Source organism: Lissotriton helveticus, chromosome 4_1 (assembly GCF_964261635.1).
Source record: "Lissotriton helveticus chromosome 4_1, aLisHel1.1, whole genome shotgun sequence".
In the NCBI taxonomy this organism is placed as follows: domain Eukaryota; kingdom Metazoa; phylum Chordata; class Amphibia; order Caudata; family Salamandridae; genus Lissotriton; species Lissotriton helveticus.
Genome location: NC_136063.1, coordinates 2,046,645,732 through 2,046,670,955, shown reverse-complemented (window position 1 = coordinate 2,046,670,955; position 25,224 = coordinate 2,046,645,732). Strand labels below are relative to the sequence as shown.

General features: G+C 42.7%; 1 protein-coding gene across 1 annotated transcript in view; it reads left to right on the top strand.

The window, feature by feature from the left end:
- Nucleotides 1-18,535, top strand: part of NKAP (NFKB activating protein) — a 203,620-nt gene extending 185,085 nt beyond the window's left edge. The window contains exons 8-9 of the mRNA XM_078688728.1: nt 7,036-7,185; nt 8,005-18,535. Coding sequence (XP_078544854.1) covers nt 7,036-7,185; nt 8,005-8,179 — 325 coding nt within the window. The 3' untranslated portion in view covers nt 8,180-18,535. The remainder of the gene's footprint in view (nt 1-7,035; nt 7,186-8,004) is intronic.
- The last annotated feature ends 6,689 nt before the right edge of the window (nt 18,536-25,224 follow it).

Below are 25,224 nucleotides of genomic sequence, written 5' to 3'. Positions count from 1 at the left end.
GTTTCAAACCTGATAACACTGCACTCCAACCTATGCTTTCTGGGTGACCTCAACATTTGGTTTGACAAACCCAGTATGCCCCATCCGAAAACAATAATTGCTGGCCTAGAGGCACCGAACCTGCATCAGATAGTCCACAAACCAACACACATCACTGGACACATCCTAGATACAATTTTTGCAAATACATAACTAGTTACCTTTCAAACAATGACTTCAGTCACATGGTTAGACTACCATTTGCTTCCTTTCCAACATAAAACAACACAAAGCAATGCACCTAAAACCACCTTACGTCATTCCACCTATCGACATGGAACAAACTCAATTTGGAGCATCTAGAAACACAACTAACATCCAGTACAGTTCTAGACACAATAAATTCCATTACAAAACTGGCTGTCTACAGGAAGCTTTGGATATCCTAATACCACTAAAAAAGGACACAACAGAACAAAAGAAAACAAGCCCCTTAGAGAAATACACAAATAAAAGAGATAAATCAACAAATTAGAAAGCTGCAACGTCCCTGGCTCAAAACAAACCCCAATCAAGACAAACTTCTCCTACAGAAACGTAACCTATTATACAAGTCCGCGATCAAAAAAGGTACTATCCTGACCGAATTCAAAATGCTAAATGTACAAATAAAGAATTGTATCAAATTCTCAATAAATTTCGTAAACCAAATTGTCTAGAAAGAGCATATCCTGTAACTCCAGATTTCACCAACAAACTGGCAATTCATTACATGGCCAAAGCAGACTTGTTGGACACATATTTAAAGCAAAGGCAAAGCACCAGCACCGACCATTTTCCCAAACAACAATCCAAGAATACTCTAACCCAGCCTCTTTGTTTCTTCCTACACATTTGACGCAATGAATTTATGGACCTGATCAAAGCTAGTAGGCCTGCCGGCTCCCCTTTTGACCCCTGTCCACTGCATACCTTCAAGAGAATTCTTCGAACAACCTCTGCTGCCACACCAGTAAGAAGAATCATCAACAATTCCTTAACTACTGGAATATTTCCAGAAGAACTCAAAAGGTCATTAATGAAGAAAAAAAAATTGGAACACTGAACCCTCCCTACTACAGACTAATTACAAATGGACCTTTCCTGGGCAAACGGATAGAAATAGCAGCATTCACCAAGATGTCACAATTCATTGAAGATAATGCCATATTTTCTGACTTCCAAACTGGATTCCATCCAGGAAGAGGCACAGAATCTTCCCTTGTTGCCATCCGGGATGACCTGAAGAACACAGTTGACTGGAACGGGGTTGCTGCGCTACTTTTCTTGGACCTCTCGCTGCCTTTGACATGGTTGACCATGACAAAGGCACAAAGACTGATACACAGACTCTACGAAGCCAGAATAGTGGGGACTGCACTAGACTAGTTCTGTTGCGAAGGTAGGATGTGATCCAATGTCATCCATGCCCCCCCCCCTTTCTCGTCCAAACCGTACTTTATGAAAGCAGGGGTCCCTCAAGGCTCTATCATCTGGCCCATGCTTTTCAACATCTACGTGACATAATTACCTGCACTGATCAATCATTTTCACCTCACGTGCTATAACTATGCAGATGACCAGCAAATACTCCTTCAACTGGAATGCCCCAAAGACATTGGAAAACTGCCCATTTTAAGTTGTCTCCGAGTCATGAATCTATGGAAGACGTGGAGCCGTTACAAATTGAATACTTCCAAAACAGAAATACTCATGTGTGGCGATTGGAAAATGACCCCCTCGCCACCTGGCCTGATGAGCTGGGAACACCAACTAAAGTATTGCAGGAAGCTGATTGAATTCATATTGGGATTGGGGCGTAGGTGGATAGGGCTTGCTAAGATACAATTGCCCACAAAACCGGTAGGTATGGGAGTACCGGACATGAGAGCTTATTGCTATGCAGGCCAGTTGCAGTGGTTAGCATATTGGATAAAAGGCCGCAACCTGAGAGAAATACCCATGACCACTTGGCATTGGAGCGTGGGGACTTACATATACTACTGTTACCAGGCAGTAGGGTCTTGGTGCCGACATCACCGGTATTACGCACAGCTCTAAGTTACTGGAAGAGGGCCACGCAGCTACTCCAAGATCTCGACGCCGTATGTCCCTAATATACCTCTACTGGGCATTCCACTTCCCACAGGACGGGTGACAATCAGACATATAGGGATATGGGCAGAGACGGAAGTTTCCACAGTGGGCGATCTCTTCCATGACCGCATGCTCATGGGTCATGATGCCTTAGTGCAGGAATCGTGAGTGTCAGATAGGTTGTTTGTACTGCATGCACACATATCCCGATACATTAAGACGGTGTGGGCTCCTGGGGGGGGGGGGGGGGGGGGGGGGGGGTAAGAATCTCAGACCCAAGCGTTCACACGTATGCAATATTTGATGGGGAATGGGGGACACCTGACAAAGTGGTTATATCGGCTTATTCGCACACACACGTCTGTATCAATACAATCGACTCAAGATAAATGGGACACGGATATTGTTCGCACATTAACGGATAAAGAGTGGGGGGTTACTGTGGGAATACCCATGCAAGATCTCTGGAAACCCAAAGTTTAAATTTATTCAGCTCATGATAGTGCACCGGGCATATCTAACTCCTCACAAACTAAGCAAAATGTTTCCAGAAGCTTCAGGGGATTGCCCCTGCTGCAGCTTACCAAATGCGGGCTTATTACACATGCAAGAGGACTGCCCGAGACTACTGCACTACTGGTCGACCGTACAGGAACTAGTGAATAGAGTGGCACCAACAGGGAACATCAGGTCATTGAATTGTTGCATACTAGGGTTGGTCCTTAAGGAAAGAGGGGGACTACTACACGCAGATTTGTGAACCTTGCAATGATATTAGCAAAGAGGACTATCACTATGAGGTGGAAGGCAGCCAGGCCGCCCGAATTACTAGACTGGTACAATAAGGTGGTTAGGTAGTGAAGGCGGAAGGAGCGGAACTACAGAGAGAAGAGCAGAAAGGGAGGAGAAAGGTTCCAATATCGCTAGAATGGAATGCAATAATAGAGGAATTTGTGGAAGAGGGGGGTGGTTGGGTGGGAGGGATATTTTGATTGTTTTGTTCGAATACTACAACAACGTGTACAATAATTTATGCAGAACAAAATGATTGTGTAATGGAAAAAAACGAATAATAAAAAGAAGTTTAAAAAAAAAGTATCAAAGGAAGTAAGAAACCTCCGAATGACCATTGAGTCCAAGCTATCAAAGAATGCCCAAGTGGACAAGCTAGCAAGATCAAGCTTTGTTACTATAACAACTCTGTGACAAATCTTACCCCATCTGGGATTTTCTCACAAAGTCCAGGCTACCGTCTCTCTTGTTCTGTCCAAAGTGGATTACGCCAATAGCCTCTAATACTGATCACCTTTAATGACTATGATAAGACTACAACGGATTCAGAACTTGGCTGACAGACTACTCTTACATATAAAGCCACATGACCACATCTCCCCTGCCTTGAAAGCCCTGCATTTTTTCCCCGTTGCCAGAAGATCCACGTTCAAGCTGCTTTGTATCACCCACAAAGCGATATGTGGAACAGGACCACTCTTCATCGGGAATAAAATCATCAAACACATCCAACAAAGGAACGTCTGCTCTAGAGTGACACCTCGCCTCAAAATCCCAATGTACAAGGAAAAAAAACATGGGTGGCACATCCTTCTCTATTCAAGTAGCCAATCTATGCAACTCTCTACCCCCCAATATAAGATCCTTGGATAACCATCTTATCTTCAGAAAACGACTCAAGAATTGGCTCTTATCAACCGAACCACCATACGCAAACAGAACCTACAGCATATCCCTCTGTATATAAGCTTTTATTTGGACTATAGATATGTACATATATGTGTTATGCTTTATATTAACGTTTACAATTGTTTTTAAAAATATAGATATTTGTTAGTTCCGCAAAACAAATGTAAATATTACTGATAGTTACATTATTCTATGTTTTTAGCTTGTATATAAGTGATTTCATAAATAGGTAAATCTTTTATCATAACTGTCTACAATTGCTTCACTATTGAATTACAAAAAAAACCTTCTAAATTAATTTAAAGTACAACAATACTTGAAAGCCGGAGTTTATTAACTGCATATTTAACCTGCATATACTACCTTCTCTATGCATATATATATCTTCCATGTATTAATGTATCTAAATATTTATTACTATTCTTTTAATTCAGCATATCCAATACACTACCCTATTTCTCACCTTATACCTCTCTCAATATAGCCTCTCCCTCAACTCTGACTCCTCTCAAACCTCATTTGACTACTCTTTCCAATGCACTACCCTATTTCTCACCCTATACCTTTATCAATATATCTTCTGCCTCCTCTCTAATTCATCCTAATCCTCATACCACTACTATGATCCCCAAAATAACCCTTTCTAGGGTCTTCCCTCCCCGCATCATCTTATACCTCTTTTACTATTCAGATCTCCCAAACAAGCTTTTCGAAACTCTTACCTCTGACTTTTCCCCCTCCACCTCCGTTGTACTCATCTCAAACCTCCTCCTACTGCTGTGAACTAAAAAAACAAAAAAAAAGATTCTAGACCCTTCCCTCTTGGATCCTCTTCTGAGAAGCCATTGTGGGACGTGAGCACTGCAGAGACTTCATTCTAGAGTGCCTAGTGGTCCTGGTTTGGCACCCTCAACTGGTGAAGACCGACAATCACAAGGTCCTAGGACGCACAGAGCCCAGTCATCCTTTCCACTATGCAACCGAGCGCCCCAGCTCTGATACAGATTACCAGCTGTGCCCTGTCGAGGTCCCAGTTGGAAGCTCTCGGACGTGTCCCCAAGTCACCCTATGCTGCTTGTTTCTAGGTGCCTCCTATTCTTTCCTTCGGCATTGCGCTCAAAACTACCAACCTAACCAGCACCCAGATCCCAGGGCAGGTAACGAGTAACTACTGGTTCTTTGGACCCTGGCCCCCTATAACCCTAAGTCATGAAGCAGACCCCAGAAACCAAGCGCAAATAATTGTGTGCAACATATGCCTTTTCTCCCATAGGGAAGCATTGCTGCGTGAAGAGGCATTTAAGCAAACTATTTACTTACCTGTAAAAATTCAGATTTAAAAAAGTACTTGATAGCAAAGTTATTGGTATCAAAATGTATATAAAAATGACTTTTTATTTTCCAAATTGGTCTAATTTATTCTTGTGTGTGGCTCATTTGTTTCCTCTTTGAGTACAACAAATGCTTAGCGCTACCCTCTGATAAGCCTAATCTTCTCGACCACACTACCACAAACTCTGTGAACCAATAACTGTTGCCTGTACGCTTTACACAGTGTACCTTCATTTGGTCCACTTCATTAAAGAGCCAACTTCCTACAGTTAGCATACAGTTGTAATCCCGATTGAGCCCTGCAGCTCGGGTTACCATCTGATTTGGGATTGTGGGCATTCATTATGAGGGCCTCGTCCTCACGGGCATCAGGCTTAGTTTTCCCTACCATTTGCTTCTAACATCCTTCATTACGTGCAACATCTATTAGATGTGCCTTTAGGGTCTGCATCTATTTGGGTAAATGTAAAACAACTTGATCAACCACTGTGCACTCATCCTGCAACTTGAATGTTAAATACAGTCCAATGATGGTTAATACAACCTCCCTTTGAACCTATGAATACCTCTTCCCTTACATGTTTGACACTAAAGAGCACATTAGTGACCACACTTGCCAAGAGCAATTAAAATGGCCATAGAGCAATCTTACCTACAGGTACAGTGCAATAAGGTCTTGCTTCATACTCGTCTAACTTTTGTCTCAAAAGTTATTTAATCCTTTCACATTAACAAATTATTGACTTGTAGTGCTTTTTCTTAGCCTGCAGTCTGCAGCAAAAAAATATTTTTAGACTTAAAATGTCAGACAAGAATAGGAATGACACCAACGATTTGTTCCTCCAGTTTGCCCACTTGGTAATGAAGCCAATTGCAAAGGAATCCCTTTTTAGATGTATTGGTTATGCTATGCAGTTATGCTACTCTTTAGTAACCAAACATTACTAGCGAAGAGCATTAATTTGAAGACAAAATATAGTACAGTGCAAGCCTAGCTGGAAGCCAGCAATGCACATTGTAGGGTCAAAGTGAAAGATGCTATCAATGTATGATGGGGAGAGCTCATTTCTAAGAGTAAAAGTGGACTGTCCGTGCATTGGGATGTAGTAGTCACAAAGAGGTGTATATTCAGCTGTTTAGTAAATTGGAGGAGGGTTGGGGCAGTGATGGTGAATGTGAGGGAAGTCCTGATGAATATGGGGAATTCTTCTGGATAGCAGGTGCTTAGGTGGAGAAGTGCTATTTACTTTTTTTTTTGCAGTTCATTTTCAATTTGATGATGTCCTGTCACTGGGTGTGCTGAACTATCAGAGAAAATAGGATCTGTTGAAAGTAGTTATGTTGTGGGGATTGTGGCCTTAACATTGTTTACATCATGAGTCATGCAGATTCCCCGAATTATCGAGGCCTAAATATTTTTTAATTGTGAGGCCTCTCTAAATACAATCACAAAAGGGGGAAATAATGCACAGTAAGTGAATCTACACCAGTCTTAAGCTACATAACTGTTACAGGTGAGTTTCTTTTTCCCTACCAGACCCCTAACAATGTAACTCAAGGGTCCCAGTAATTAGCGTAGAAAGGAACCCTTTGGCTTTAAACAGTGAGCTATTATGAGAGTAACAGCTACTCACTTGAAATGAAATAACAGTAATGTAGCTATCTAAAAATCAAACCTAGTGCATAGCCCAGGGATCAAGCAACTCCACGAAATGACTAACATGTTATTTTCCTAGCAGCTATTTTGAATTTTTCATGCCAGCAATCCTAGTATTTTACTTTGCCATGTTTGGGGGCCTCTAATAAGAAGCTATCTCATCCATAAAAGTTTAAAGCAGTGATTAAATCTAAATGTATGTATTTTAACTTTTTTTTTTTTTTTTGTAGCTATGGCCATGCCTTGTTGCCGGGTGAAGGTGCCGCTATGGCTGAGTATGTTAAGGCTGGAAAGCGTATCCCTCGCAGAGGAGAAATTGGATTAACCAGTGAAGAGATAGCATCTTTTGAGTGCTCTGGCTATGTAATGAGTGGTAGCAGGTGGGTTAATTGTGGACTAAACTGTTCATCATTGCTGGATGTGTGGTGAACAGATTCTTTGTTGCTTTTATCTTGCTGTAAAAAAAAGTGTACCATGATCCAATCTATTTCCATATCTGTAGATATTGCGTCTTATTAGCACACAGGATCGCAATTCTCAATGTGCATAAAAAGAAGCATCCAAAACAACATACCACATTGTTTACTGATTCAGTTTACAATATTTGACTGGATAGTTTATCATTCTTAGGTCCGTGTGTTCTATGTCACAAGAAGAGATGGCTAGTTAGAATAGATACCAACACCAAAGCATACAGAATTTACATGATGCAAGTTACACTCTGAAAAGAGCTACAGTCAGAATTTGGTGTGGTTCCCTAAACTTATGTGCATCAGTTTTTCTAGGTAGGAAAGATACAATCTCTGAGAAGGCAAGTACATGTGGCCTTTTTCAATCCCCTTTAGAATTCATGGTTTTCCTTTTACATTACCATCCATCATCCATAAAACAAAGCATATAAACCGTAGACCTTGTGCATCTTTAAAATTGGCTCAAATCTGATTTAATTTTCTTTGCAGAGCCTTCTGTTGAAAATATACAATTTCACCTTAAAATGTATGACACAGAAATGGTAATCACTTACATGTTTATTATACCGTTAGGGTTATGTAGCTGTCTTAAGAAAGAGGTAGTGAGGGATTCCATCTTGTAGGCAAGTAAGGCTATTCCATCATTGAGCTTAGTGGTTCTCTGTAAATATTTCAGGAATTTGAATATCATTAAGTAATTGCTTGAAAAAAAATCTTATTTCCATTTAGACATCGACGAATGGAGGCCGTACGTCTGCGTAAAGAGAACCAGATTTACAGTGCAGATGAGAAGAGAGCATTGGCATCCTTCAACCAGGAAGAGCGGCGGAAGAGAGAAAACAAAATCCTTTCCAGCTTTAGGGAGATGGTTTACAGGAAGACAAAGGGAAAAGATGAAAAATAAGGACTGTATTTGTTGTACAGTGTTCAGTTGTGGGAACTTGCCCTAACAGGTGTTATTTTCCATTGCTGGTTGCGGATCGACTATTTTCCAACTTGTTGACTTAATGTGGAAATTCCAATTTTATTTTTATGTGGTCGCAACAGCCGTGTTGCCTGACATGGAGCAAAGGCTAGACTTAATTCATTTTTATATTGTAAGGAAATCATACGCAAGGAGATTGGCATGTCTGACATTTTGAAAGGAACATACCATAAAGCATCTGAAATAGAGACATTTGGCTCTCTGACATTTTACATTTTCCACTGTCACTGTTTAGTTTTATTTGTAACTGAGCTGTTGAGAAATGAAAAACGATAAAATGTTGACATTTTAAGAAAGTATTTATTTAAAGCTTTTTTTCCTGTTACCATAAAAAGAAAGCAAAATTATACTTATGTGAGCTGAGGGGAAAATATGGAAGCACAGACCACAGTAAAGTAAATCAATGAAGCTCCAAAATTCAATCATTGTCTCTATGGGAATTTAGATATGCAAAAGATTTAACTTAACTGAGGGTAGTCATTTGCCATCCAGGAGCATGGCTAACTTGAGATTTTGTGCTAACCGCATATACCATATAATTGGTATCACGCATACTACAGAATTTGCTATTATTTTGTTTAGTCTAGTGTGTTTCTTTTTCTAGATGGATACTTCTACCTACAGATTACTCCCCTGTTGATTAATCCCAGGCGTCAGACTGGATCCAGGAAGCTTCAAAACTCTATGATGCTGGTAGGGTGCCCTGGCTTTATATGTATGCTGGAAATGATCTCAGGAGAAGTCATCAAAGCCTTATAGTGCACGGCCCAGTGCAAGGACGTCCATTCCCTTTTTTCACACCATCATCGTGGATCCGGAGCTCATTCTCTGAGACTGATTAAATTTTTTGGGGTACAAGGAAAAAATGTGAAAGTAGTAATGTTATGTCTCCCCTGAAGGGATCGGGCTTTACAGGTTGTTGGGTCTGCCAAGGACAAAAGTTCATCACCAACCCCCACTCTGTTTTTCTTGGTGCTTGGGATCCAATCATAACTCCAAGTCCTGCCTCAGCATGAACCCCAAAGCAATCAAGGAACAGGAAGTAAAACTCTCCATGGCTCTGTCCTGCAACAAAGAGAGGAAGACATTATTAATGGTTCTGTTGAGGTCACCTTCCGCCCAGTCCTCCAGTAAAACGAAGAATCCTAAGAAGCTCGATAAACCTTCCCGGGGTAAGTTTCCTAGGCACCTTCCGACTCCACAGGATTTTTATCCCCGGAACCGCAGTTAGTAATGGTGATGTCGGATTTTCCACCCACCTCCTTTCCTGTCGGTTATACTGAGTTACTGGAATTTTCAGGCACCGGGGTCTGATCCAGCAGCGTTTCTGAACTCTATATTCAGTATCTTTCTTCAGGCAATGCCCCCTCTGGCACACCTTTGGACCACATGGCATGCCCATGTTCATGCTTCTTCCACTGATGCCTTTCGGAGCCACATCTCTGGTGCCCACCATCTGTTAGGAACCTTTCTTGACAACAGCTCAGAGATTCTCTCCCACTGTGGCCCGCTTTGCCTCAGAGGCCACAACTCTGCCTCCCCTACCATCATCGGCATCACCGACCCTGGACTTGGTACCACCTATGCTGCTTTGGGCCCCTGTCCTCTACCCCCAATCGCTGAACCAATGCCATAGCACAAATGCATTAGAGATGACGAACGACAGCGGAAGAGGTATAACGCAATAAAGCGATATCCTATGGCCAAAAAGGTAATGAGCTCTTCAGCTCTGATTTTGATCCCCTCAACTTGTATAGGATGGGGGAAGCCTCTGATCGGCTGAATGAATTTGCAGGCAAATTATCAGCCAGCAGCTCGGATACCTCCCCAGAAGTGGAAACAGAGTTCCCATTGGGGCGTCAACCCCAGAATTCACGGCCTTCTACCCGGTGATGATGGATGCTGCAGAGGTGTTAGACTTGCCACTTCCCACTGTAGATGTCCTTACAGCGCTCCGGAGCCCTTTCTCCCCTACCATGATGCCTTCTTGTAACCAGTCCTAGCGACTTGGTAGAAGCCTACTTCAGCGCTGGCACTGAAAAGACTAGTGGTGAGCTATTGGCCTGCACCTGGAAACTCACCCTTTTTGTCCACCCACCCATCCCCAGAGAGCCTAGTTATCCAGGTCTCTTGTTGTTCAGGGCAAGTGTCATGGACTTTTTTCTATGACACCATCAAACGGGGAATCCAACCATCTGGAGACTTGGGATAAGAGATTTCTTCGCCTGAAGTATGACATTAAAATCTTCGAATGTCACTTGCCTGGTAGCGAGATATACTCGTACTTTGGCTGGGCTATATCCCGTAGTCAATCCCCAGATCACCAACGATATTAAATCCCACTTTTCAAAAGTCCTCTTGAGATGCCAAGAAGGCTTTGCGCCTCATCAGTTTGATCTCAACACTGCAGACTCTGTGACCTGTACTATGGAGTCCTCAGTACAGTTCACCATCATTCTTGGCTTCACGCATCAGGGTTTTCCTCAAATGGGCAAGGCACACTCACAAACGTATATGGCCATGTCTGAACTGGGGTGGTGTGGAGTGCAAAAGAAATGATGAATTTAGGCCCAGATCTCTGTACTGGGGTGAATGTATGACATTGTTCTGCATTCTGTCCATCAACTGTTATTTTTGCATTTGTCACCCCGAGTGGGATGGGTATGCTCAGACGTGAGTCCCATGCTCTCCACACCACTGGAGTCAAGCTATCCTGGCTGAAGACGGCTGATAGCCAGAAACCGGTCCTAGGATGCTTGATTCCGGTCCAGGAAAGACGTGGCTTGGCAGTTCGGGCTGGACTGTTCCCATGAGGCACAGGGTCTAGGCTGATTTGCATATGGCCATGTCTAAACTGGGGTGGTGTGGAGTACAAAAAAATGATGGATTTAGGCCCAGATCTCTGTACTGGGGTGAATGTATGACAATGTTCTGCATTCTGTCTATCAACTGTTATTTTTACACTCACAAACGTACCTTATGAAGGTAGCCATTTATTTTTTGCGATAATGCGAACTCTCCAACATGCTAGATCGTTTTGAGTCTTCTCTAGAGGGTTAAGCATTCGCCAACACCAGTCCACCGAGACACAGGTGCAACAGTCTAAAAAACATCTGTTTAAACAATATAGAAGAAGGCCTGAGATACAGCCATGGATCCCTGTCTTCAGTCTCCTCCCCTGCACTCTGTGGAAAGCAGGCCTAGTTTGCTTCTACAGCACACCAGAGGCTTGTAGGAGGTCGGGTATACTCCTTTGTACGAGCCTGGAAGGCAATTACTTGAGACCAGTGTCACATTCAAGTAATAGAAATGGGGTATACTCTACCCTTGCCACAGGCTCCCCTGTCTGAAGGCCATCTTTCGATTTTGTAGCAAGACGTATCTGTGATCTCTCTGGAAGAAGTAGTCGAGTTAGTACCAGTGTCGGAGATAGGGCAAGGATGTTATTCACAATACTTCCTTGTTCATACGAAGGATGCAGTCTGCATCTTATCTTAAACCTCTGGGTCCCGAACCTCTACCTCAGGAAGGAGAAATTAAAGATGCTGACCCTCGCTCAGGTCCTGTTGGTGTTGGAAGCAAGGCACTGGATGGTGTCTTGGTGTCTCTCGACTTGTAGAATGCATATTACACATCTGAGCCCTCAGTCGCAACAGATGTACCTGCATTTTGTGGTGGGTTCCACCCATTACCAATTTGCAGCACCTCCATTTGGTTTGACATCGGCACCTTGAGTCTTCACCTAAGGTGATGGCTGTGGTTGCGACTCATCTCAGATGGTCGGGTAGTCCAACATCATAGTCTTTCTTTGAACACAATGGCCATAAAAGAACATGCTCAAACAGTGCATAGAAATGAATAAAACAATAAAACCATGAATGCTAATTTTTTAATTCATAAAGACTTTCATACAAATCTAGCACATTGCATAGCATAAAAATCCAATTTTTGACAATTTAAAACAATGCCAGAATAAACTTGCCATTTAAAATGTTAAAATAACAGCAGAAGATAAAATCCAATGCATCTGATAGGCATACTTTTCTGCCTAAGCTTCCACATCTGCATTAAGAACTGAGGGACAGCAAATAAGATACATTGCCTAGTGTTACTCCTTAGTATTCAATACGCGGTCCTAAAATTTCTAAATCCAAGTTACGGCAGACTGTTAAATCTGCTTCCTCCTAATACTTGGTTTTGTTGAACAGAGAAGTACAACATTCTTAGCCCTTTCTCCACTTGGGGACAGAAAGGGTAGAAACTGTCAGAATTATGAGCGTCATGTTTCCATTTAGTTGTGAAGAAGCTGGTAGGCAAAGCTCCCATGCAAAATTTGATGCATAAAGTCTCTCAAGGGGGAATGGGGGTTCAATGTCATCCACGAACTCCTCCAGATAATAATCAATGTTGAACTCCATAAAGGAGGCAATGAGGTATCTAGCTCTAAGAGGATGTAGAATTAAGTTGTCTATATAGCGCTAATAGGCACCTTTTAACTCTGGCTTTGAGACTGAGATGGCGTCTGTAGGGGAAGACCAGAGATTCTCATACCTTATCTGACCCTGTCAATCTTTGATAGTCCAAAGCCAGGTGATTTTACAGGCCCCAGACTGCCCCAGAAAACCTTCTAAGGCACTACGAAATGGCATGACCACTGGGACTACCCATATTTTCTGCCAATACAACAACGGTTTTAACCCAGTTATGTCATTAATGTGTCTTAAGACCATGCTTTAACCGTAGAGGGAAAAGTGGGGCACTGGCTATTAGATTACTTAAGTGCCTCATCAATCTGGTTTCTTTTAGCTCAAGAGCTGTAGTATCTTGAAAACCCCAGAGTTCTCAACCATACAAAATAGCCCCTGCGGCCTAACATTTATAGATTTGGAAAGCTGGAGATATTGGACGAAAAATGAGCTGCGTATGGCCCTCATGTCATGTTATGTTATGTTAGAAAGGATTTCTAGAGCGCACAGCTACTCAAAAGAGTGTCCCGGTGCTTAGAGACAGAAAAGAATCCAACAAGCAAGGGGAAAAAAACGGAGAGGGAACAGGGAAAGAAGAAAAAAAAACAGAAGAGACTGAAAAGGTTATGATGTCTGTTGAAACAACCAGGTTTTCAATTGCTTCCTGAAAACGAGCAAGTTCGTAACCTTCCTGAGTGGCAGAGGCAGCTTATTCCAAAGTCCAGCCACTTGCACTTGAAAAAAGCGACCACCTTTGCGAGCTCTAAGGTGTTTAGGGGTGACCATAAGATGTTGGTGGGCAGATCTTAATGATCTGCCAGGTATATAAAAAGAAACTCATCTAGAGATGTATTTAGCTCCTATCCCATGCAGGGCCTTAAAGGCCAGGACGAGAGCTTTGAAGCGAATCCTACTCCGCACCGGTAACCAGTGCAGATCTCGGAGATGGCGAGAGGTCTGATCTCTAGGCCCACAACAGCCCTAGCTGCTGTGTTCTGTATTACCTGCAGTTTGTTAAGCAAGAACTCCGGAAGGCCCAAGTAGAGGATGTTGCCATAATCCAGCATTGAGATAAGAGCCTGAATAACCATTTTTCCATGCTCAGTCTGTAAAAGAAATAGGAACCTCCGAAGCATCTTCAGGAGACCAAAACAGGTTCCAGCTACAGACTGCACCTGTGATACCATAGATAATACATCATCCATTTTTACTCCCAAGTACTTTACAGTCCTGACCGCGGCCTGGGGAGGAGACATGTCTTGGGGCCACCATTGTTCCCAGACGTTCATGGGGGGGGGGGAGAGAAAATGATTTACATTACATTTCAGATGGTTATGTTTAAACCAAGCAAAGGTTTCTTATAGGCACTTGTTGATCTTCTCCCCGTTGAACTCCTCCCCCTTCCAGTGTAGTGTAGTTCCTATTATCCCAATAGGCTCTGCGCATTGGAATAATATCTTCAATAGTATAGACCTAGGGCAGAGGTTAACTAGGTCTTCTACCGACGATATTAGACTTAAAGTTTTGTGTTTGCCAGCTAGCTCAGAATTCACTAGAAACTTTCTCGAATAGGCAAGGAGGATCTGAACCTCCCTGGATAGACAAGAAGGGATTTAGTTTCTGACAACCATAGAACATGACAACTTTGCTCTCCCCTAATCAAGAGTGTATCTCTAGAGTCGTGTGAAAACAAAAGACAACTTATTTTACTCAGTCAGTTCAGTGCATTCTTAGTTTCACCAGATTGTAGAGAAAGGAAGAGATGGGCGTGTTCAATAAAAGATGTTATTTATTGATCAGTCTCTTTTCTCGTACAAGAGAAATGGATCGCTATTATTGCAATACTTATAGTTAAGTTAAGTGCATACAGTAAAGACAGAATTATAAAATAATACTGTAAAAGCATTGATATGGTTTCTAAGCCATATGATATTTAAAATGGATAAAATATATACATACATACATACATACATTGACTAATCGTACTCAACTGGTGCTTCTAACCACGCCTACCCCAGTGTACCTGACCTAAGCCTAATACGTGGGCGGGAGTAGATAAGTAGCAGTTTAAGTTAAGTTTGTTTTGCCAAGGGACTGACTCAAGAATTCTCTGCAAGGGGTTATTCAGTTCTGTACCTGGGATCTAGAAGGTTTGAGGGCTGGTATCTCTTATCCCAGGTCTTGATATTCCAGCTGCCTGCGAGGGCTGCTTGGAAGCGCCGGAGCTGGATTTCTCGGCAGGAGAAAAGCAGCGTCTCTCTCTCAGCGCGTCAGGAAGGAGGGGCAGCGTCTGTGGGCTTCGCTCTCAGCTGGGCTCCTCGGCAAGTCTCGCTGCTCCAATATCGTCACCACCGCGTGTGTTTGCTTAAGGCAATGTCGGTAATATTTATACCTGAAAGGTGCCGAGATTGACGTAAGGATGGACATAAATACGTCAATAAGGATGTCATACGAACTGATCGTTAGCACATTCTTTACTGAAGTTCTCGGTGAAATCAAAACAATGGCTGCGGGGATTTACCAGGTTGCTGTAGGTTTGATTTGTTTTGAGAACTCCGTATGCCTATCAGGGGGCTGAAGGAATATCGCTTGCCTAATTAGATGGCATGCGTTATGACTTAATCAGATAACGCGCTTCTGTGCCGTGGTGTGGCTTAATCAGATAACGGGTTTTTGCGCCGTTGAATGGCTGCTAGTTACTTATTAACCAGACAAGGGTCAGGAATAGGGGGATCGATACAGTACCCATAGGAAATACATCACACCCACTCCACGTAATCTATGTCCATATTTACAAATCTAGGCATTGTAAAAAAACTAGTAGTGTATGTGTATACCGTACCACCCCAAAATACAATCATGTATTTCGAAAACTGGAAATGTGAAATACACGAAAAAGATGCGAATAGTTACTATATGCACTCAAGCAATGAAAAATCTGTTACGCATATTTCTAAATCAGCATAAATGAAAACGCGAAATTTACACATGAAATGGCTCTTAATACAGAAGAAAAATTGCGAGACCATTCCATCACAAAGCATAAAATACTTATGAACATGCTAGAGGGTAGCTAAAGTCTCTAGAGTATCTAATAAGAGAAATTTAGTTCTCTAAGAATAGTTCTACCTTAAGCAGAAGATAAGTGTCCCAAAAATGTGTAAATATTTTGGATTGGAAAAAAAAATTGTCCCCGCTGTCTGAAAAACTGATGAGAAAAACTTCCCATATCGCTTTTTAAAGTTTGAAGGCCAAATTCAGGATGTGAGGAACGCCATGTGCTAGATTGCTCAAAGTCATTCTTTCTGCTCGGGTGAAAACATCATATCATTTAGACTGTTGAAAAAACTGTCAACAGTTTCTTGCGAAAGTTCCACTAACTCGGAAAAAGTTGTTACCATGCATTCTTGAGCATGATTGCCTTCATTGATGTTATGACCAGCATAGCTGACAGAAGGTCGTACCTGATCGATGCTGCTTTCATCTTGTACTTCACTACCCCTTAATCGTAGTGGTGAAGCCTCCACGAATGCCGTCATCAGGATTGGTAGCCGCTGGGGACAGCACAATGCATGAGCCGTTACCGGACCCAACAATGTTTCTGCGTCCATTGGCACATCCGATTGTAGTGTCAGACAGGTGTCCAACACGCATTCTTCGCCGCATAGCAAGCACCTTAATACAGGCATAACACAACGTTGCCACAAGGGTCTAAATGAAAGAAACCAAGTCATGTTGAGGTCTCTCAGCCGGGCTAGTCCAAGGACTTTAGTTATGCGGTCCCTGTAGCGCATGGCTAGTACCGTTTCTTCCATCGTCGCTGGTGTCTTGTCTGTGACACGGTTTGCCATTGCGAAGCAACAGGATCAAAAATAGGATGCCTGCCACTAGTCCCAATAGGAGAGGAAGTCCGCCAAAAATGGAATGGACAAAATCAGGAAAAATACCCAGGATGGCTTTGAATGGTGTTAAAGCTCCTGAAAACACTGTCTTAAATACACTTGAGACACCACTGGTATCAGAAATATTGAAGATTTCGTTCAGTATTTCTGCGAAATGTATGGGGGAATTAGTTGATAACAATGAATGAATCTCTGCCGTTGTCCTTGCAACTTGGAGATCATACGTTTCTTTTGATGACGTTAGCCTGGTCGGCGTCTGTAGGAGCACTGTCTTCATTCTGCTTAAAGTATCCATTCGAATAGAAGCAATTTTCAAGCTGGGCCATAAACTTGCCTCCCTGTCTGGAGAATCGTTAGGGAACAATACTCGTTCACAGCACATGACCTTCTTAGTCACAGTTATGAGATAAGGTTTTCCGGGCAGCAAACTACAACATCTGCGATCTACTATTAGAATGTAACTCCCGTTCGAGAGCCTCCTAAAGAATGGTTCTATTTGTGTTGCAGGTGTGCCTAGCTGGTAACATGAAAGGTTATTTGAAGTCCCTTCACAGGCTCCATGCAAACTAATACCCTGACACAGAAGTGTACCGCTTAGTGACCTTGCACAATTATTGCCACTAAGAAACACTTTCTGGCCTTTATTACTGACACATGCGTGTGTATAGGGCAAGTTCCATGTTGACTTAATGTACCCTTTACCTAACCTTTCATACTGGCCTGCCTGTATATATTTTTGGCAGTATTGAAACCTGAAAGTTGATATCGGAATATTAATTATCCCATGTATTATCCATTCAATGACAGGTCGTTCTGACATTGTCAATGGCAATCTCTCGAGTTTCTCAATGCTCAGGATTGTATAATCAGCACCCTTTTGTGCCATACTGATTTGTTTATCAGTAAGGTTAAAGATATTAAATAATGACGTTGTGTTGATTAAACGCCAAGGCACATAGCCAGAACGCAGATTTTGTAACGTCCAGCCAAGCTGTACAATAGAACGCAATTGCGACTGACCGTGTTGTAACATCAGTAAGTCTTGCGATATTATATCGATTGCTGAAGACACAATGCTGTCCAGAGAATATATTCTGGAGGACAGAGTCATTAACCCATTGTCCACCACAGAAAGTGATTTTTCCAATTTAATACGGTCAATTTCCCGTATTTTCTCTGCTGTCTCAATTTGAGCTTCTTTCCAGGCTTCGTTATATGCTGCATATATAGAGGCCGCTATGAAACGTTTTTGACGCTGTTTGCGTGGTCCCTTAATGAAATCACGCAAGTCAGCACCTTCTGTAAGTAAAGTTAGGTGTTGCTTAATTTCTGCCAGTGTGGATGTTTGTAGCCATTGAAGGCAGAGCTTGCCCACACTGTAGGTGGTTACTATCCCTGGATGTTGTCTTTGGGAATATCTAGGGTCTGGCCTGGTCAATGGGAACCCCTGTATTTTGTTCAGGAATCTGTCTTGACAGTTATTTGTATCTGTGGGCCAGATCAACCATTGTTTCCATTCAGGATGTGTTCTGTTTTGGTTTAATATATGGTTTACGTCTATCTCAACATCTATAGAGCTATTACTGTTCACTGTTGGCTTTGGAATAGACGGTTTGTTTAAATCTTTGATTTTGGCTAAGCCAAGACAGGTAGTTTGTTGAATAGTGTCATTCAAAAATATAATTTGTTCTGGGATCATGCAGGCTCTAAACAATGATTCTATACCTTGTACTTGCCAATCTCTTGTACCCCAAATAGTTTTTGCTTCAATATTATTGTTCCAGAAATCAAAACCAAATGTATTCATTTGCTCAAAAAATGAATCTGAATATATCAATTTTGTGTTTGTAAGCATGGTCTTCATACCTGTCTTATTTGACAATTTGAAATAAAATGTTTCTGCTTTACTTGTGTTAAACCCTGAAAAGTATGAATATTTATCATAAAATATTTTCGAGCTACCTTTTGGAGGAGTAGCACAATGTTCCCATTGGTTATAATTTAAAGCATTTCTAGGTTGTGCAGATTTATGTAGATAATGGTTACCATAGTGGTTGTAGCAGAACATCTGATCATAATTAGACGAACCCTGCAAATAATCATGTTCTGTAAATTTAGCAGACATCACTAGGTCAGACATCCTATCATTAATACTTTCAAAGTCCCAATCATCAGCAAATGTGCTTGGTTTTACAAAGTCACTCAATGAGATCTTGAATTGGTGTGGATACTTCAGGATTTCAACCGGACCATAGATTTCATAATCAGTATTGTCCCATGCTACCCTGCCGGGTATAGGGTTGGCTGTGAAGTTGACTGAAGAAAGTTCTCTTTTCTCGACGTGTGAAGATGTGTGTGGTTTAAGGACCAAGTTGATTTTCTGGCTTGCTGTGTCCATTGTTGCATATTTTCCCTCAATGAAATGTCCCAAGCATAGTACCATGATGAGCCAAAGTATGAGGATAAATGCACCTAATGCCACCCAAATTTCAATCCATGGAGAAATCAGATAGGTTTCTTTTAGTTGTTGAAAAAGTTCCTTAGCTCTATCTTTAAAAGTTTTTGTTGATGGCTGTTTCTCAGATTCACTCAGATCTTCAGAGAAATCATCGAAGTTGATGAAGTAGCCGGATGCTGTTCTGTCAATTGTTCCAATTGCTTCTGGATTACTTTTTGCTTTTGGAGTTTGCTTTGTTTCATCAGCATAGTCATTTGTTACTTCATTGTAGATCGGTGTGTCTTGGCTAAATGTTTTTATTTGGGTTTTAAGAGGTTTAAGTTCCATTGCTTTGTTGCATAGTCCTTGTTGATTTACTGTAGAGTTTTCGAATGTGATTAGTCTCTCAGTTTGAACCTCTGTATTCGTAGCAAACTTTGGTGTTCTACTACTTCTTGGGAGTCCACTTGGCCTACTGTTTGTTATCGGCCACATGATTGTGGTTTTACCAGGTCGATGGATACAACTCGGTTCTCCTTTTTACCAGCAAGGGGCGGTAGTACTACTGATCTTGTCCCGTTGACAGACAAGACAGGAACTGCTTTTCTGTAAGAAGGCCCAAATTCCTTCTTTACCGCGATCTTTTCTCTGACTAGATCCCCGACTTTTGGAATCCAGACAGGCCTTGCTGGGACAGGTGGTTTCTCTTCAGTGGTTGTTGGCTGCTGTTTCAACTTTATGTTGCTCAGGTCTTTCCTTGTTTCATTTAAGTCCTGTAAAATAGCCAAACGATCTTTGATATCAAAGCATTTATCTTTAACCACTGAAGTCTGACTATCAAGATCTTGGATCATCATTCTGGTCCCGAACAATAGTTCGTACGGACTGAATCCTTTCAGAGAATTTCTTGGCAGGTTATTTAGACTACGTTGGACACTTATTAAATGTTTGACCCACCCAGCTCCCGAACCTAATACCTTTTCCGTTATAGATAGCTTTATGCCTTGGTTTTTTCTTTACACCATCCCGTATCCCTCAGGAAGGAAGTGAGAAGAGTCCCGCTATGCAATGCTCATTTGGCCATGCTTCCCCATAAGCTTGAGGGCTAAAGGGAAAATATTAGTCAAAACGTAGCATGCTCCTAGCGTATATGCCATTATAGACTCGCAAATCTTTTTATAACAGTCCAGACGTCAGCCGAGCGCTGGGGTCTACATTATAAGTGAAAATTAGTCTTTTTATGTTAATATGACGCTTTTTTTCATGATGGGTACTTTCTTATTGTTGTTGTTTATCTGGAGCGAAATGCCATGGCAATAGTCCTCCTCGCTCGCCACTGCGATCTCTGTTACAGTCTGGGCAGTTTTTTGCAAAAATGTGATGATGCAGACTCATGCCTGGCCACCAGTACACTGATTGTAATTCTTCTAGGGAATCTTTTAGCTTGAGGTGTCTAAGACCCTCGCCCATATGTGCGTCTGCGATTAATAAGCCTCTCCTGTCCATGTTTGGAATTACTCTGTCCCCCACTCCAGGGATTTGAGCAAAAGGGACGGAGTTTGCATCGATTATGTATGTATAGTTGAGTGGGTAATTGATCGGTAGCGCTGAGCAGTCGCCTTTTGATGATGTTCTCACCGCCAGCACTGTTTCACCGTCAATGTATTTTACTGTACGCTTTTTTGTAGCTACGGAAGCCGATTTAGTTGCAACCGCTGTGGCTGTCTTAGCCAATGAATTCCCTGCAACGTGAACGCCATCACGCCGATGACTCACTGAATGTATCACGTGAGTTTTTGGTAGTTCTTTCTTTAAAAGAACTACTTGTTCCCAAAGCGCTTTCTGCTTTATTGTGGCACCTGTGTCATCTTTGTAACCATTCTGAATCCATTTCTGTAAATCGTTATTGTATGATTTGACGCAGTAATGCGAATCGCACACTATAAGTGTCGGGAATTCGCGATCGGCATTATCTAGCGCCATTTTTAACGCTATAATTTCAGTTTGTTGTTCTGAATTATTCTCCACTGAGTGTGTTTTTGTCAATAGAGGTCTTAGTTTACCTCCGCGCCACACTTCTTTTGTAACTTCACATGTGGGGTTGTATGCTTGTTCTCCCCAAACTGAGGGTTGAGCATGGCCGTCTGTATAAATTATACAGGCGTACTGTCGTAAGGGCAGAATGTCGATTGGCAGAGGGTATGTTTTTTCATAATCTAGATATTTTAATTCTTTCAATTCTGGATCAAAATAGTAGTATACTTTGTTATGTTATGTTATGTAACTTTTTATATAGCGTACGGCTACTCGATATGAGTGTCCCGACGCTTTCCACCTGCAACTCAGAGTAGAAATAACACAACACAGCTAAAATAAGACAAGAGACAACAGAGGAAAACAATAAAAGCAGTAAACAGTAAAACAGACTAAAGATTAAAAAGCCAGGTCTTCAGGCTCTTCCTGAACTGCAGCAAATTGGCAGTGCTGCGGAGCGAAAGAGGAAGCAGATTCCAAAGCTGGGGAGCTCTGCAGCTGAAAGACCGCCCTCCCACGCGGGCCTTCCTCACCCGCGGGACCACCGCTTTAAAGCGGGATTCCGAACGCAGGGAGCGGACTGGACGATAGAAGACCAGTCTCCGCCGCAGATATCCCGCCCCTGATCCATACAGGGCTTTATGCATCAGAGTCAGGGATTTGAACTGGATCCGCTTCCTGATAGGGAGCCAGTGAAGCGTCTGAAGCAGCCCGGAAGCTCGAGCTCGTCTGCGTAGGCCAAAAATAGCCCGGGCGGCAGAGTTCTGCACCACCTGAAGGCGCTGAACCAGGTAGTCAGGGAGGCCAAGAAAGAGGGCATTGGCATAGTCAAGCCTTGAGCCGACAAGAGCCTGCACAGTAATCCTCCTGTGCTCCTCAGACAGCAGAGGCAGAAATTTACGGAGCATTTTCAGGATTCCGTAGCAGGTGCCAGCCAGGCCGAGAATATGAATTCGCAGCGACAGCTGGTTGTCTAGTTTGACGCCCAAATTTTTGGCCACCAAGGAGGACTGTGCCGGAGGGCACATGTCGGACGGCCACCATTGTTGCCACTCCGGATCGGCAACGCAGCCAAAGAATAGAACCTCAGACTTGCCTGAGTTGGCCCTCAGACTGTTCCGCTGGAACCAGTCGAAGACCAATGCAAGACAGTCCCGAATTCTCTCTCCATCAAACTCTTGATCTTTCCCGCATGTGAAGAGGAGTTGCGTGTCGTCGGCATAAGAGACAATCTGGGCCCCGTATGCCTCCACCAAGGCCGCCAAAGGGGACATAAAGATGTTAAACAACGTGGGGCTCAACACAGAACCCTGTGGAACCCCGACTCCCAATGGCGGCATCTCGGCGGAGCTCTGGGAAACCCAGACCGTCTGGCGGCGGCCTTCAAGGAAAGAAGTAAACCACCTGAGCACCGTCCCCCTAAGGCCGATGTCATAAAGCCTAGCTAAAAGCGCCTTATGGGGGACGGTGTCGAAAGCCGCCGATAGGTCTAACATGACTAACATGGCCCTGCCGCCGACATCCAAGGTCTCCCTGATGATCTCAGTCACCTCCAACAGAGCCGTTTCCGTGCTAAAATTAGGACGGAAACCAGATTGGGATATATGGAGCAGATTGTTAGCTTCCAGAAAGCTCGACAGGACACCGTGGGCGTGTTTTTCCGTTATCTTCGCTAGCGCCGGAAGAAGCGAGATTGGCCTGTAAGTGGCCAAAGCCTCGGCGTCGAGACCCGTTTTTTTTAGGAGGGGGATCACCATCGCTCTTTTCCAAGAACTAGGGACCCTCCCCTCCCTCAGGGAAGCATTGAGGATGGGGTTGACCAGTGGATTCACCACTGCCGCCATCCCGGCCAGGAATTTGGCAGGGCAGGGGTCAAGTGGCGAGCCAGATTTAAGATTGGCCAGCAGCGTCCAAGACACATCGCTGGAAACAGCAGGGAAATCGGACAGCACCGCCGCAGGTATATGCGGAAGTCCACAGTCCGCCCTCATGACGCTACTTCCATCCGGTCCCTCCACGAAGGTGGCCTGAATCGCCTTGACCTTATTTGTGAAGAAACCAGCAAGATCACACGCCCATGCATCCGATGAAGCTAGTGGGGGCGGATGGGAGCTGGGGGTCGTAAACTCCTTCACAATATTAAAGATCTCCTTACAGGAGTTCGCAGATGCCTCTATCCTCCTAGCCAGATAATCCCTCTTGGCACCCAGGATTTCTCTGTAGTAATTGAGTTTACCCATTGTATCCACTCTGGATTCAATGCTGTGGTTGGTAAATTACATGGGGTTGTTAATGCCTCAAAGGCTGATTCTGCTGTTCTGACTGTGATACGTCTACCGTCAGCTTTGTCTTTTTCTCTTGCTATAGCCGTTTGGACTGCATGAACAATGTTTTCTTTAACACTGAACTTCTTTTCAGCTTCTGTGTACAAGTGTGATTTGTATGCAATTGGTACCTTTTCTCCCTCATTAGAGGTCAGGTATGTGAATCCGCATCTTCCTGGGATGACTCGAATCACAAGGTTGCGTGTGTTATCACGTGTTTGTAATTTTGTTTTAACTAACATGTCTGTTTGTAAAGATCTCAAAATTTCTGTGTGTTTTTGAGTCCAGTTGATTCTTTTAAAATCTGGTTTTATTAGATCATAGAGAGGTTTAACTCTCTCTGCATAATTTATAATGTAAGTTCTTCCGAAATTCAGGAAGCCTAGAATTGATTGTAAGTTTTTTAATGTTTTAGGTGCTTGGATTACAGCACATTTCTCTAGGAAATTGTCAGCCAGGCTTTTGCCTTCACTTGATAGTTCATATCCTAAAAATAGGACTGTTAGATGGGCAATTCTTGACTTTTTAAAGTTGAATTTGTAACCCTCTGCTGCGAACCCAAGTATTATGGTGTTCACTCGCTTCAAGTGAGTATCCAAGTCATCATCTGTTAGATAGATGTCGTCGACATAAGATAATGCCTCGTCATCATATGTTTGTAGTAACTCTGTTACTCTCGCTGAGAATAACCCTGGGCTGTTCTTGTGCCCCTGGGGTAAACGACAGAATTTTTTTTGCGAACCATTTACTGAGAACGCCGTCAAATATCTGCTCTCTGGTGCTATATTTTTACAAAAGAATCCATTAGAGATGTCTAACGTTGTTTTGTACTTTTTGCGCACTATGTTATTCATTAGTGCAGCACTATGTGAGTTTTGTACTGCAAAGGTTTTGCAACATGAGTTAAGATGTCTGTAATCCAAAACAAGACGATATGAATTGTCTGGTTTGGAGACAGGAAACAAAGGATTATTCATTTGTGAGGTGCAAGTTTCAATCACCCCCTGGTATTCAAGTTGATCTAGGATCTCTTTTACCTGTTTTTTAGCTTCTTGCTTAATTGGGTACTGCCTCTGTGCAGTAGGTTGCGATTTTAACTGGATTTTGTGAGGAGGAGAGTCCTCATCCCATCCCACATGATTTTTATATAAGGCAGGTGCTTGAGCTACTGCCCACTTTCTTGCAAGTGTATATTTTTTATGAATTGGAATATGATTTGAGAAGGCAGGCATAATTATTTCTTCGCCATGTGGGCACTCCCTGACAAACTCGGGTGGCCAGTCTCGTTCAGCTAGAAGGATGTCATAGCCCTTGGAGAGATTATCCCAAAATAGACCCCTTATTTTTCTAGTCTTATCCCCCTCTATACGCAATGTTATTTCATATATTTTATGAGGTTTGCTAACTCTGGTATCTGCAGTTTCCACTTGAATGTATTCATTCGTGTCCACTGTCTCCAGATGATTCATAAGGACTTTGCGAGCTATGCTCACTTCTGCTGCGCTGTCTAGCATTGTCTGGGCCCATTCTCCGTTTTTCAGCTGTGTCCTCAGTATTCTCGGCATGATTTATTACTTTAATACTGGCTACCTTCTTCTTTGGAAATTGTAATTTTTTATTTTGATGAGCAGGTTCCTTGTCTTTGGACTTGACGTGCTCTTCCCTGTGTTCTGATCGTCCTCTTCTTTCCGATTTCTTCGAGGAAGTCTGAAAAGATTGAGAGGGACGTGTATCAATATCTTGATATTTATCAGGTTTTTTTATATTATCCCTATTTCTAAGGTTGTATCTTTTCACAGAG